A 16358-nucleotide genomic window follows, 5' to 3' on the forward strand; every position below is an offset into this window, starting at 1 on the left:
ACAGGTCCAAGCGAGAACAGGAACAAAACTCGAGAGAGCTTGAAGCTTGCGTGAATCCTTACTTATTCTATCTCTGTTGCACCCTCTTTTTCACTGCAGAAATCTTCACACGGCACTTTACCTTGTGCCCTTAAGCTGTTTCATCATAACTCTTCTCCTCGAGGAGCGTTCTTTTTTTGGGGAACGCGAGCTCAATTCGCCTTCCACGTAAGCCTTCACCTCAGGCATTACGCTAAACTGGGTGGCTAGCATGCGATCCTTGGACTTTTGTTTACACTTGATATACATTTCATATAGAATACATTTTAATCGCTACAACTTACAAAACAGAATTTCTATTTAGACAAACAAAATTCATTTTTCCTTTTTACTTCACATTAAAGTTATTCATTTATGTTCCCTTTTTACAATTTGTTTCCTTACTATAGTACAAGTATCTCTTAGTTGTTATTTTATTCTTGTTAAATCTTGAATAAAATAATTTTAATGAAAATTCCTCATTCAAGATATAACAAGAGCCTCAAAAAATTCCTCCACTTCTAACTTAGTAGAGCCTTCTATGGGACCATAGGCACAAATAAGTCTCACTGTCCAGTTCCCCATTCTGATATTTGCCCACATCACTCTACTTGAGACTGCCTGACATTCAAGAAAATTAGCCTCGTATTTAGCGTTGAATACTATGGCTACCCCTTCTTTTCCTTGATTGTCATTGCCTGAATATAACATTTTGTATTTATTGCTCAGAAAGATCTCACCAGTTTTGGTCTTTTTTGTTCCCGTCATCCCTATTATGTCGATCTGGTACTTATCTAATTCCTCAGCTAGCTCCATTTCTTTGCCATTCAGGCTTCTTACATTGATAGTACTGATCTTTAACTCTGGTGATGTTGAGTTGGGGAGTGCTTTCAGATTTGTTCCAGTAGCTGACTTTTCACTGTTCGCCCTGGTTCTTCCCTGGCAAAAACAACGGGGACCTTGTTTAACCGGGCGAAGCCCCAGCCGGCATGAAATTTTGTCATGTTGTACCATCATTTTGTATATTGGTTTAAGCCAATAAGAATACAATTTGGTCGGCTAATCCCAAATTGCCAATCCATCCTCGTTCGTTCAGTATCCAGGTAGATACCCAACAGGGTGCACCATGAGAAGGTGAAGATTCCTTGAAAGGCTATGTGGAGGTCTCCTCTAAGTTATACAGGTTTGACCCTTAAGCATCCTTTTGTTAAGAAATTACTAGTTTTGTACAACATTTTTGTATACTTCTTCAGATTAAAAAAAACAATAAAAAAAAAGGTATTCACAGAGAGATTTCTAAATTAACAACTGTCATTATTCAAATTAAACTTGAAAAAGACATTGATATCATAATAAAATGTCAGATACGTGACTCATTATTGCAGGTCATTTAGTCATTTATACATGCTGGCCATAGTTGATTGAAAATGACACCTTGGTTTTATTACAATGAGTAAGACATCATATCATTTTGCTCACTTCTTTAAATCTATATATATAACAGTTGAATTCTATGTATATCATTTTAGTGTGTTGCCATTCCTGATTTATGTGCTGCTTTCTTCCTCCACATCCTTGACATGTTTTTTTTATTTTAGCTTATTTTATTATTTTTTTTTATTAATGGATTTCTCTAGACTTACTCGTCTGTCCAACATAACAAATGTCACAAGTACATAAGATTTTGTACACTCCTGGTTGTTTAAGCGGTAGCAAGCTGTTTTGGTTATCTTTAACAACTAGGAGTGTACAAAATCTTCTGTACCTGTGACATTTGTTATGTTAGTTAGATGGATCAATCAGGAGAAAAAAATGGGCACATAAATCAGGACTAGCATTTCACATCACTAAAGGAAAACACTAAGTAAACTAAGTTTTAAAAGAGGTATACCGTGAGTAGACATATCGATACAAAATTAATAACGGAAAAAACTCACATACAAAGATTATTTAATAGTATAATTTTCGCCTGTGTGTTACAGGCATCTTCAGTACATTTTAAGCTCAAATTAAACAATAACTGACAATTCCAAAAAGCGCCACCTAAGTCAGTTTCTCATGGAATGCCTTTATAAAGAAACATGTGAAACTCTACTGCATTCTCCTAACTTAAACAGATCCGACGGCTTACGTCTATCCCCTTTATGGGAGATAGTACTTTACAAATCAGCTAATCTTTCCTAACTTTTTATTGTAATGATTTTTTTTTTTTTTTTTAGGAAAGTTATTGACCTTCTTAGTTATCTTACACCAGCTACTTAGGTGGCACGTTTTGGAATTGTCAGTTATTGTTTAATTTGAGCTTAAAATGTACTGAAGATGCCTGTGACACACAGGCAAAAATTATACTATTAAATAATCTTTGTACATGAGTTTTTTCCATTATTAATTTTGTATCGACTAAGAAAACTAGCAAACTCACTTAACTGCCATATATAGAATTCAACAGCTATGTATGTTGATTTAAAGAAGTGAGTGAAATTATATGACCTACTCAATGTAATGAAAACCAAGGTTTCATCTTAAATGAACTATAGGCACCATATCAATTTATAAACACAACAATAAAAATAGTTGCATTTCGGGAGTTGCCATTAGAGGGATTCATAGTCTGTAGTGTTTGTTGAGAGCTCCTGATAAGATAAGTGTTATTTTAAGTTATCATTGACAAATTTACTTGAATATTACATAGTTTTGTTTGCTTTGCATATCTTAGTGTGTCTGTTTGTGTGTTTTTGGTGTTTCAATTATTAATTTGATAAAATACGATAGAAGTGAATATGGCTCCCGTAAGAAGGAAAATGGTGGGTAGTAATAATGGTTTGGCATCTTTATTCAATAACTGTAATATAAAGGAGATTATTCAGTGTACTATCTGTAAAATGTACGTTTGGCGGAGTGCAGCTGGAATATGGTTAAATGAGAATACAGGAGTGAATGTGTGTAGAAAATGTAAGGAAAATGAGGAATTAAAGTGTATTTCAGGTTGTGAGTGTGATATTTTTGTCAAACTTCAGAATGAAGAAAATAGTGATATAACAAGAAATGGCGAGGTTGTACCAGAGAACTGTGAGGGCGTGAATGTAGAAAGTGTGAATGATGGTATTAATATAGAACAAATTAATGGTATAACAGAAAATAAAAAAGATGAGATAGATGCAATGAGTGAGATCGTGTTGTTGAGCGGAGCGATACAAAGAGCAAAGCGGCAGCTAGAGCGTATGAACAAAAGTCTACTGAGTGTACCAGCCAATTATAAAAAGTATGATAGGAAAAATAAGAGTATGAGTGTGAATGTAAACAAAATGAAGGAGTGAGTGCTGTATGGCGATTCGTTAGTACGAGGTGTGTTAATAGAGGATTTGAAAAAATCGTACCAACCTGGTGCGACCATCAAGGACATAAATGAGTCTATTAGAGAGGACCTGAATGAATTGTTTGAGGTAGCAAAAGAAAAGAGTGAGAGAGTTAGGATGATTAGTCTTTTGCCATGGTATGACAGTGAAGTGTTTAAAAGGAGGGCCATAATTGCAAATGACTTTATGCATGGGTTATGTATGACAAGTGGTGTGGAATTTGTGGACGTGTGGAGTGAGTTCGATTGGCGAAAGGATCTATATAAGATGGATGGCTTGCATTTGAATGGATTCGGTGTAAGGAGACTTGAAAAAGTGTTGTTGAATGAAGTGGATGTGCAGAATCAGGGAAACTAGATTTATTAGGGGGGGGGGGGAGAGTAGATATGCAGACCTTAGGAAGGCAGTTGAGTGTATGAATGAGTATAATATGCCCGAGCAAATAAGGAAAACAAACCAGAATGGGATAGTTAGTATAAGGCATCAAGGTAGAGATGGGGCTAATGGGGGGGTCTGAAATTCATGTACACTAATACTAGGAGTATTAGGAACAAGAAGGAAGAATTGGTGGCAATGATTGGCACTTCCAGACCACAGGTTATTGGCATTAGTGAAACATGGCTGACTGTAGATGATATAGCTAGTGGGATTGAATGTGATGGGTATAGTGTGTTCAGGAATGACAGGGAGAATAAAACAGTGCGAGGAGTATTGTTGATGATAGCTGATGAGCTGCAGCCAAGGAGAATAGAAGTTGAATTGCAGGATAGAGAAAAGAGCACATTTGAGGCCATTTGGAGTGAGATTGTGACTAGCAGAACAAAATATACAATTGGGTGCTGCTATAAGCCAGGTGATGGAAAAGATGGTGGAGATAGTATGCACAAGCAAATAGAAGAAATGAGTGGAAGGAGGGTAATTATTATGGGAGATTTCAACTATGGTCGCACTGATCGGAGTGAGGAGAGGACACAAGGGAGGAAGGAATTGGATTTTATGCGGTTATTAAGGGATAACTATCTGCGACAGCATGTAATGGAAAATACTAGGGGTCAGAGAGTGCTTGACCTAGTAATTGCATCTGAGGACTTGGCTGTAACAAATATGACCGCATTGCCACCAATTGGTGAGAGTGATCATAGGGTCTTGACTTGAGAGGTGGCTAAAGGTGTGGAATTTACAATTAAGACAGGATACATGTGGAATTATCGGGCTGGTAAGTATGACAAGCTTAGGAGTTTGATTGGTTCAGTGCCATGACATGTACAACTGCAAGGGCTAGAAGTTGATAGTGCATGGGAGGCAGTTAAGAAGTGTTTGCATGAAGCAATGGCTGATATACCTAGAGTCCGAATAATAAATCAAGTAGGGGTTAAATGGATGAATAACACCATTAAGCTTGAGCTGCAAAAAAAGAAACAAGTATGGAGGGAATTTAAGGAGAAAGGTGACTGGCAGGCACATGAACGGTATAAAGCGCAGTCCAGAAGGGGTAAGAAAAGTGTGTGTAAGATAAGAAGTGTGGTAAGAAAAGCAAAAAAGGATAACGAAAGAACACTGGCCATGCATGCTAAAGAGAATCCTAAACAGTTTTTTCGATATGCTGCAAGTAAAAGAAAAAATGTATATGGCAGAATGATCTTAAAGAATGCCAATGGTAGGGAGGTAACTGAATCAGTTGATATAGTTGAGTTACTGAGTGAGCACTTTGCAAGAATATATCATCCAGGTGGTGACACTGCAGAAATGAATTAACCAATAGATTATATGGGAATTGTGGTGAATGAAGTGGAGGTGAGTAGTCTATTACATAACCTCAATGTCAATACATCTGTGGGATTGGATGGTATACCAGCTCATGTCATACGTGAAGCAGCTAAAGAATTGTCAGTACCCTTGACCATTTTGTTTAATTTGTGTCTCGGATCTGGGTTAGTCCGGGGTGGGGGGGGGGGAGAAATAATAGTTCCACTGCATAAAGGAGGTTCCAAGACTGCTGTTGTAAATTACCGACCAATTAGCATATCAGGAATCGTTGTCAAGGTCTTGGAGAAATTAGTCAAGAAAAGAATAGAGGATTACATAGATGAAAATGGGATATTGTATAGGGGACAACATGGTTTTGTGAAGGGTAGATCATGCCTCAATAACTTGCTCATTCATTTTATAACACAGTGACAGCTGAACTGGATAACGGTAATGGGTTTACAGTGATTCTACTGGACCTTGCAAAGGCCTCTGACAGGATATCACATGGAACTCTAATCAGTAAACTGGAGCAGATGGGGATGGATATAGGGTTAGTGAGATGGATACGAGGGTGGTTGATGGAGAGATACCAGAGAGTAGTTTATTCAGGAGTTGAATCCAAAAGACTCAACTCCTGAATTGAGCTTGTGACTAATGGTGTGCTGCAGGGCTCTGTTCTTGTACCACTACTTTTCAATTTGTTCATCAATGATATAGGAAAGGATCTGAGAGGAGGTGTTCACTTGTTTGCTGATGATGCAAAGTTGGGTAGAGCAATTGTGAGTGCACAGGATGTCAAAATTTTATAGGATGATTTGGATAGTTTGGAGGACTGAGCTAGGGAAAATGGATATCAATTTAATGTGGCAAAGTGTAAGGTTATGCATTTTGGGGTGAAAAGAATACCAGCAGTATATCACATTGGTGAAACCATACTCCAGGAGATTGATGAGGTTAGGGATTTGGGAGTGTTGGTGGATAGGGAATTGAAGTTTAGGGGGCACATTGCAAAAGTGGCTAAATCAGCTCATCAAATCACTTGGCTTCTGAAAAATACTTTAACAAGCAGAGACAAGTTATTGTTCCTCTGTATCGAGCCTTGATAAGACCCCATCTAGAGTACTGTGCCCAGATATGGGTGCCAGGGTGTCTTCTTGATGGGGAGGAGGTGGAGAGGATCCAGAGACGAGTGACCAAGATGACAGCAGGTCTACGGAATGAACCTTATGAGAACAGGTTGAAGATTTGTAGGTTGCAAAAATTGGTCGATAGGCAGAAAAGGAGTGATATGATTGAGACATTCAAATTACTGAAGGGTTTCTATAAGATTAATCCAGAAGATATTTTTGAGACTAGGGCTGGTGGCAGGAGGACTATGGGCCAAACATGGAAGCTGGGCAAGAATGTGGTTAGCAGGGGTGTTAGAGCAAGATTTTTTACTTGGAGAGTGGTGAATGAGTGGAATAAGCTGCCAGAGTCTGTTGTGGGTGCTACGACCGTGAATGAGTTCAAGGCGAGGTATGATAGATACTGTGTGAATGTCGAATAGTTGTTCTTGACATGATGTTATCGATGAGTCTGTCGACTCCTTGGAGTTGCCCAGAATAATAATAATAATATGAGATTTACAAGCATAAGGAGAGCTCAATTTGTAAATTTGTAATGCTATTAAAAGTCCACAGCAAAAAGAGTAATTAATCTATTCAAAATTAGTAAAGGCTTACAGAAGGCCTTACTTTTTTTTTTTTTTTCATACTGTAAACCTCCAGGTCTTTTTCTGTCCTGTTCACAAACCGGTGATGTTTCTGCTCTCTCTGAAAGATCAACTTTTTTTTATATATCATTTGGATATATACCACAGATTCTCACTATAACAGATTCATAGAGACCAAACAGTTTATTATAACGAATAGCTTGATTGTAGTGATTTTTTTTTTTTTTTTACCATAGCATTATGCCAAACTTTGTCTAGGAATTTTTAGTAATTTTTTTTATAGTGAGTAAATTTGTTATAATGGTGTCTACAATAGTGAGAGCAAACTGTATTACATTCTTTGCTGGTGTGATCTTTTGCATTACCAGCAGATTGACAGACTGAGCAGTGGGCTTCGAAGAGCATAAAGATTGCATTCCTTTCCCTGTGTCTAACAAATCAGGTCTTGCAAATCATGCTATATCTATCAGACATATGGTCAACTGGAAAAGAGTAAAGTACTACATAAAAGCCATCTTTTTAGTAGAGGCTATATAAATAGGAGCTGAGAAACTCTTATTCATCAGTCAAATTTAGTTAAGCATGTCAGCCTCAAACTTTCCCATTCAGTTTTAGGAAGTAGTCATTAAACACATCTCAGTACACTCTCTTTTTTGTTTCTTTTTTTTTTAACAGATTAATTACTTTTTTTTACTTCAGACTCTACTGGCATTATAATTACTTTTTTTTACTTCAGACTCTACTGGCATTATAGACAGTTCTCATCATGCTTATTTCATAATTGTAAGACACTTTTTTGTTTTTGAACTGTTATTCTGTTTTCTTTTAACCATAAATCTACAAAAATGGTCATGAAACATGACAGAACATTTTGTATTTATTTTAAAAAAATCACTCAGCTATTTTTCAACTTGTACCAGTTATTAATGTAATATCTTTAATTTATATCTTGATTTTTTCATCATAGACAATTTCATGAATGTCTGGTTATGAAGCTTCACTACAGATCTGGCAAGAACTTTTTAGTAGGTTGCTATAATAGTCTTTGCTAGAGTTGATCATATTATATAAAAGTTATACCATATAATGAAAATATAATCTGAAATGACAAGAGTAAAGAAACCTACCAATAATGCATTCTCCTGATGATGTATAATTATTACAAGGACATGACACACATAATTTTCCAACACGAAAATAGCCTGGGGCACATAATTCACACCATTTACCAGCATATTCATTGGAACATTTACATTCCACACTTCCAGGAGTCCTTGTACATGCAATCAAGCCAGTTTCACTACAGTTACAAGCTGTGATTAAAAATAGAAAATATGATATTTAAGTTGAAATCAAAATAAAATAAAATTCAAAATGTATATTTTAATAAACCATGATAAGCACATACTGATATCCTGTATTATTTATTTCACTTTATTCAACTTGTATAGATTAATGTAAAACAATTAATGCAATCTAATGAGAACACCAGTCAATATCAAAACAAAAACAAATCACTATCGAAATAAGTAATCATGAAAAAATATTCAAATTAATCACAAAATCCATTCTACAGAATTAAGTGTTCAAATGGATATTTTTAAAAATTCATTTGAACAACTTAATTAATTGGCATATGATGATACAATGGCCATGAGGCCCTTCATGGGGAGGTATGGCACACCATCTCATAAAGCCGGTATTTAGCTAATGGCTGTAATGTATTTTTGTCTGTAAATTGCATGTTTTATGGATGGTTTGCCTGTTTTAAGAGATGAAAAATCTGAGTTTCCAGGAGAAAAAAATGCTCCACTGCCATATGAGAATGGCTAACTCATCATTTGATTGAAAACACCTGATAAAGGTTCTCACATCATAGATGAGATTTCAGCCCAGGTCTTTCCGAGTAAAGGGCTCATCTAAACCAACTGAGCTACACAGGTCGTGTATTAAGGTTTAAATGCTGGCAGAACATCATGCTGAAGGTTTAATTGAATATTAAATGGCTGAGGAATGGGGAGGGACTGATTATTTTTTGATTATTTGATTACAGAATTTAAAAATAAATAAATAAATAAAATAAAAGAATAATAATCAGTCCCTCCACCATCAGCTATCGTTTCAGAAGGATTTCAGAAATGCCATCACCATTCCCTAAATCCATGGCACATCAGAAAAAATAGCCAGGTCTTTAAAAAAAGTACAACCTCTACACATCTTTTAAGCCCCACTGGAAACTTGCTACCCTTGTCTGTTCTACCAAAAATCAGCTCCCTCCTCTCTCTCTCTCTCTCAGTGCCTGGAGTATATAAAGAACCCAGTTCCTGCAAGATGGCTTACTTCAGATAGACAGGTAGATCAGCAACCATCCATTTAGAAGAACACAAATTGTACATCTGCAATCATGACTATGGTTAATCTGGCTTGTAGACCATGTATTTCTGGAAGAAAACTACCATGCTCCACCATAGTAAATTTAAAAAAGAAAAACTGTTTTAGAATCTGCTGCAGCACTAAGAAATCAACCAAACTGAAATAAATATGGATGCATAAAACTTCCCAAAATTTGAGAAATAATAGTTATCAGAGGTCCCACTTTACATCTAAGGCCATCTAAAAAAAGCCCATAGAGGGTGCACCACTAAATAGGACTTTAGAGTCACCCATTTAGTATTGTGTTGTCTTTGTGTGTGTGTGTGTTACAAAAGTTATTTGTAATCCCTGAAGACGTCTGTGACTGAGAAGAAATATAGGAAGCATTAAAATGTGTTTTAATCCTTTCCTAGTGCTGTAAATATTCCATTAAACTCAAATATGAGAAGCTACTGAGGCTCTTATTTGAACATATCAATTTTGCCTTTTTTGATTTTAAATTTGAACAAATTTTAATTCAATATGCAGAATGATGACAAAATCTATCTGATGGATGTGAAACATTTGTGTTTTCCTTGAAGAACATATCAAATTTCAAAAAATATCCAGATTATTGGTGATCCTGTTGAAATTATGATCAGCATTTTATCACTCATTAACTCTCTCACACACATAATATATTATACATAATATACATATGTGATGAGTACACATTTGTGTGTGCATGGTCACTGTGCTATATAGATTTGAAATTAATAGAAAAACAGAGATCCACTGTTAAACAGGTTCTGTGCATAGCCTTTGAATTGAACATAGACTAATCGCACATATGGCAATAAAAAGAAACTTAAGATATTTGATATGAAGTCAATAATATGAAATCTCATAGTGATTCTCACTGGAAGACAAGGGAATGATTATTATAAACATTGTGTCTGAATAGTGTTTTCACTTAATGGAGAAATATAAGTTTCCAAACATTGAAGAATAAAGATAAAAATCCCAATAACTCAAATGCAAAAAAAGAAAGGAAAAAAAAACATATGAAAGACAGGTAGATCATGTAATAAAGTGAAGCAGAGTCTGGTTATAGTATTCAAATAAGTGGCACCATCAGTGGTATATGCAAATGCACCATAGCATAAATGTGGACGTTTCAGAGTGGTTTTCCATTTCATGTCTGGAGTGAGAACAAGACATTTTGTGATATCAAAATTCTTGGATATGACTGCAAGACATCATTTAACCAATGAATTCAGGTGGCGAGACATCATAAGAGACAGCAAGATAATTGTATGTAAGTCATTCAGTGCTTCACTGAGTGTGGAACAACTATGATGACATTAATATGAAAGTTGAAACATTGAAAAAAATTATGGAGGATACCACTAAGTTATTCTTAACATAGTAGTAGCCTCCATAATTTATCAAAATGAATGCTAATCTGTAACAGTAAAAGAGAAAAGTATATTCTGGATTTCATCCACATATGACCATATTATTCAATTAGGGTAAATTGTACAAGTCTGAAAGTCAGTGGCTGGATCAGTTTGAAAGCACCAGTTCTCAGCTGATCACTGAAGTTAAGCAAACCTTAGCCCAGTTAGTATTTGGGAGGGTGAATCATATGCCTGGGGAAGGAGTGTCCTAGGTTCGATTCCCGTTGGTAACATGAGGAGCTAAAGAATCTTCCTCAGCCATAGCCAAGTTAGCTGGTTTTGGGCGTGAATAGTAGAGTTTTTCATCCCGCAAAGCAGGCAAACCGGCCTTTAGAACTCAACACTACAGGACATAGGATACACCGAGGCATAGGGCTGACCACCTTATCCTCTGAACGGTTTGAGGTCTGATGATTAATAAACTCTTGACACCACAAGGTAAAAGAAAGATGAGATGAAGTCTGAAAGATTCCCTGACTAAATGTGCTGATAAATTTGGTATAAAAATCAACATTAAAAAGACAAAGCAATGAAAACATCAACTGCATCCAGAAGGAAGAACCAGAACAATTAAAGCATTTTGGCTTTTAGGCACAATTTTAGTGAAGATGGCAAATTAAATATGGAAATGGAAATATGCTAACCACCCAGCCTGGTTGGCCGAGTGGTTAGCATAGCCGCTCTCCAGCCAAAAGGCTGTGGGTTCGAATCCCATTGTGGGCATGGATGTTTGTCTGTGAAAATACTAGTGGTGGTGGTCAGGCAGTAGATGGCATTGGTGTAGATGATGAAGGTAGTTGCGGTTGGTGGAGATGGAGAGTTGTAGAGTAAGTACCCTCTCTCGATGAGTCTTTGGACTCCTTGGAGGTGTTATGTAATAATAATAATAAAATAAACAGAACTAGTATGGTAGGAATTCAACTGAATAAATTTATATGGAATAAGAAAGAAATTATCCAAAACACTAAATCAGCTCGTTTTAACTTATGGATCTAAGAGCCGAGTTAGAAATAAAACACTTAATCAAAGATTGAAGACTACAAACATGAGAGTTCTCAGAATGATTAGGGCAATGAACAAATGGCAGTGTCATATTAGAAATGAAGATATTAGGAAAGTACTTGCCATTATTAGTATTCAGGAATGTGTTAGCAGAGCTAACCTCAGGTGTTATGGTCGCCTAAACAGAATGGCAGAGGAATTAGCAAGTATTCTTTGCCAAGTTGGCAGGAAAAAGACTCAGAAGAAGGCCAAAATCTATGTAGACTGATAGAATAAAAAAGTGCCTTAGAAGACAGAAATATAAGATCTGATAAAATTGGAGTCTTGATGGATAACAGATTAATTTGGAGGAAAATTGATAATCATAAATTAATAATGATGAAATCCTTCATGTAGCTATCATAAAGACCAATACAGTACCATCCCTAAACTTCTCCCGAGTCTTTTTTACAGACCACCTTCACTGAGATCCAACGCCCTGCCACTGTGTTTGTTGTGTGGTGCAACCTGTGGAAATCCAGAAGGGGGGGGGGGGGAGGAATCCTGGTAGTCTTGCACTACTTTGGCATCTGCTTCAGTAAGATGTGCAGTCCTGAATGGCCCATCCAGGATCAATCAGCCAGTAGTCTTACCTGCAAGGGTCAATGTTGTTGCCGTAAATCTCGCTCACCCCATAAATCCGGGTCGAAATCCAAGGCTTGCTGTAGTACTTGTATAGTATCCAGCATAGCTCTAGCATTCCACTCTCGATGCAGTCTTTGCTTGCACTACTTTGGCCTCTGCTTTGGAAAGACAGGTAGTCCTGAATGGCCCAGCCAGGATCAATCAGGTAGTGGGGCTTACCTGCAAGGGTTAATGTTGTTGACCCTTGCAGGTAAGGGTCAATGTTGTTGCAGTAAGTCTCTCTCTCACCCCATAATCTGGGGTCGGAATCATCCAAGGCTTGCTGTAGTACTGGTATAGCATAGCAGTATGCTATACCAGTGGTGGGTGGGGAGCTCTGGTGCTAAACCAAAAACTCCTTGAGCATGAATTCTTTACCCTCGAACATTTTAGGGGTCCTAACAAAGTCTTAACCAAGTAGTGATATCATAGATACAGCATTTGGTAACCAAAGATATATGACACTAGTATAAATGTACCAATGTTTTTGATCATCCATGCAACAGGTGAAAAGCAAATAGGGGAAATGTCATCCTTCTTTATTCAAAAGGATTTAGAAGGATCGGAAGGACTTCCCAAAACTTAAAAAATTATGTTCTGGTGATATCCTTGTGGAAATATTGTGTCAGCAACATTTGGAGTAACATCAATGGGTGGAATACCAATCACACTAACACGTCATAAAACACTCAATTCCTGTAGATGAGTGAAATTAGAATGGGATCTCCATTCTGATTTCACTCAGGACAGCTACGATAAGCTAAAGCAGATTATTTTAGCTGTCCTATTAGAGTGCACATCCCTAATCCAAGATGATGCTTTAAATGTTAGAAATATGGGCATGCCCAAACTTACCTATTATGGTTTAACCACCTGTGCTCGATGTGGAAGTAAGGGCATGATATCTTGCTCTGCATAAAAAGCTAAATGTGTCAGGGAGATCATCCTGCTTACTCTCATGCATGTCAAAAGTGAAAAGATGAAAAAGAAATACGAAAAATTAAAACAAAACTTCATATCAGGATGCAAAAAGAAAGAAAGCCACAGCTGCACCCACTCTGAAATCCTCATATGTTACGAAGGTAACAATTAAGAAAATGTTAACAGCAACTCAAACTCATATCTATTCCACCATACCTGAAATTTATGATTGTGAGTGCTTCTCTGTTGAGCTCATCAATCGTATGATCTATGGCCTTACTCCAGAGACATCTCCAAAAATGGTTCCATTTGATGAGAACCCACTTGTCAAAAAAATTATGGCAAAGATATCACTTAAAGATAAACCGCCAGACAACACCACAGAAAAAATTGATACTTCGGTATCTAAGGAAAGTAAATTAAACTTGCCAACTAACCCTATCACATCATATGTAATGAATATTTTACCAGAGGAAGAGATGGACACTGGTTGTCCATGCTTCCCAAAAATAACTGATAAATATAAACCTGACAAAGGTAAGTAAGTCCTCAACCTCTCAAAAACTAGACAAGTCTATAAAGCCAAAACAATAGGAAACGTTTTACAATGGAACTGTTGTGGGTTTTGCCAGAATATTGATGATATCAAAATTTTCTTGCAGAAACACAAACCTTTCTGTTTCTGTCTACAGGAAACATACTTAAGAACCAACAAGGACCCTATCTTAAGGAATTTCACCGTTGTATGCAAGGACAGAACTGGAGGTGGTCCTGTTCATGGAGGAGTAACTATCCTAGTGGGTAGGTCATTACTCCTTTCCATCATGTCCAACTTAATACTGCTCTGGAAGCAGTAAAGATTCACCTCTCCACGGGATTTCTTATTACAGTATGTTCAATTTATTCACCACCGAGTGCTGAGTTAAATTAAATCGTTGCAAGATAACCTTATCTTGCAAATGCCTGAACCCATACTTTTGATGGCTGACAATACACATGTGGGGTAGCACCAACACAAATAGACGAGGTCGAATCATTGAAAGAATCCTTGACAATAATGACCTCTCCCTTTTGAATAATAGACTCAATACTTTCTTCCATATGCCTACCCACTCATATTCTGCAATTGATCTTACAATCTGCTCCCCTTCCATTCTTCCACTGCTCACGTGTGATGCTGAAGAGAACATATATATGGAAGTGATCACTTTCCTGTTCTTTGCACAATGTCTTCACAGGAACCAAGTTCACCTACATGGATGCCCATATGGAAAATGGACCAGGCTGACTGGAATACTTTTTCTCATCTTGCAAAATTTAACGCTGATACCATCATTCAAACACCTATCAATGAAGCAGTAAAGTATATAACAGAGTGCATGGTCCAGGCAGCAACGGTCCTCCATCCCAAGAATATCATCTCAATTTCCACTCTTCCACTTTATCCCAAGTCTTGGTGGAACCCAGAAGGCCAGACAGCCAAAAACGATCAACACAAGGAACAGGGTATATTTCGTAGATACCCCACCACATCAAACTTAATAGTTATGTGAGATGTCACAGTCCAAACAATTCATGGATCCAATTTACCTCATCAATTAACCAGTGCAAAAACTGTATGGGATAAAAATCAGGAAAATGAAAGATAGATATAGAACATACCATTAGTCTACCTTAAATCATAATAGAAGCGTTATGGCTGATCCCAAAGCTATTGCAGACACTTTTGGTGAAAATTTTGCCAGAATCTCAGGAACAGCTTCATATCTGCCTGAATTTTTAATACTGAAAGAGCAGCAAGAAAAACAAAGGCTAAATTTTTCTTTCAATGATCTTGAGCCATAACAATCAGCCATTTGTTAAGGAGGAACTAAAAAGAGCTCTTCTACTGTCTCACACTAGTGCAGTAGGCCTGATGACATCCATTATGAAATGATAAAACATCTACCATCATCTTCTGTCGATCTCCTTCTCTTAATATACAATAGAATACTTGCAGAGGAAGAGTTTATGGATTTTTGGCATAAGTCAGTTGTCACAGCTATCCCAAAACCAGGAAAGGATCCAACATAAGCAAATAATTATCGACCTATTGCTCTGACCAGCTGTCTTTGTAAGATACTAGAGAAAATGGTTAATACCAGACTTCTCTAGTATTTAGAAAGCAAAGATCTTCTCTCCACTGCACAATGGTTCATAACAGACCATTTGGTTCATTTAGAAACTTGTATAAAGAGATGCATTTCTGAAGTAAGAACATCTGGTTTCAGTTTTCTTTGACATGGAAAAAGCTTACAATACAGCCTGGAGATATGGCATATTAAAGGACCTCTATAACTTGGGTCTCAGAGGACACCTTCCTGTATTTATTTAAAACTTTCTGTCCAGACGAACTTTCCAAGTCAGAGTGGAAAGTCAGCCATATTATCAAGAACAGGGAATTCCCCAAGGCTCTGTCTTAAGTGTGACACTTTTTGCTATCAAAGTTAACTTAATCACTGAATGGCTTCTTCCCACTGTAGACAATGTTCTATATGTTGATGACTTCACAATTTACTGTCACTCTTGTAACATGATGGTAAGTGAAAGACAACTTCAGCAAGCAATTGATCAAGTCTCACTGTTGGCTCTTAGTAATGGCTTCAGGTTTTTAAGAGAAAAAAGTGTCTGTACACTTCTGTTGAAGATCTGGGTGAAGAGTGCATTGAAAACGCACTCTTCACCCAGATCCTGAATTAAGAATGGAATGAACTGTTATTCCAGTAGCTACAGAAGCCAAGTTCTTGGGACTGATCTTTGACAGAAAACATGCATTTCTTGCACACATTCGTCAACTAAGAGCAAAGTGCAAGAGAACAATGAACCTCCTTAGCACTCTATCCTCTACTGAGTGAGGCACTGATCGATCTTCATTGCTTCATCTTTATCATGTACTTATATGTTAAAAGCTGGATTATGGGTCTCAAGCCCAGTTCTGCAAGACAGAATAACTTATGATGGTTGGATCTCATCCATCATCAGGGTATACAGAGAGCTACTACTGCCTTTTACATATCACTCACTCAGTCTTTAGATGGAAACAGTTGTCTCTTAACTATGCCCTAAAGATAAAGTCTCTCACAG

At 37.0% G+C, this 16358-nt stretch overlaps 1 protein-coding gene across 1 annotated transcript in view; it reads right to left on the reverse strand.

Moving 5' to 3' along the window:
- LOC150104080 (uncharacterized) overlaps window positions 1–16358 on the reverse strand; it is a 52445-nt gene that overhangs the window by 29654 nt on the left and 6433 nt on the right. Inside the window, exon 3 of the mRNA XM_090396393.1 lies at window positions 7965–8150. Within this exon, the coding sequence (XP_090252519.1) occupies window positions 7965–8150 (186 nt within the window). The remainder of the gene's footprint in view (window positions 1–7964; window positions 8151–16358) is intronic.

Source organism: Typopeltis vanoorti, chromosome 8 (assembly GCF_054136105.1).
Source record: "Typopeltis vanoorti isolate ZY-2024b chromosome 8, IOZ_Tvanoo_1.0, whole genome shotgun sequence".
Classification (NCBI taxonomy): Eukaryota; Metazoa; Arthropoda; class Arachnida; order Uropygi; family Thelyphonidae; genus Typopeltis; species Typopeltis vanoorti.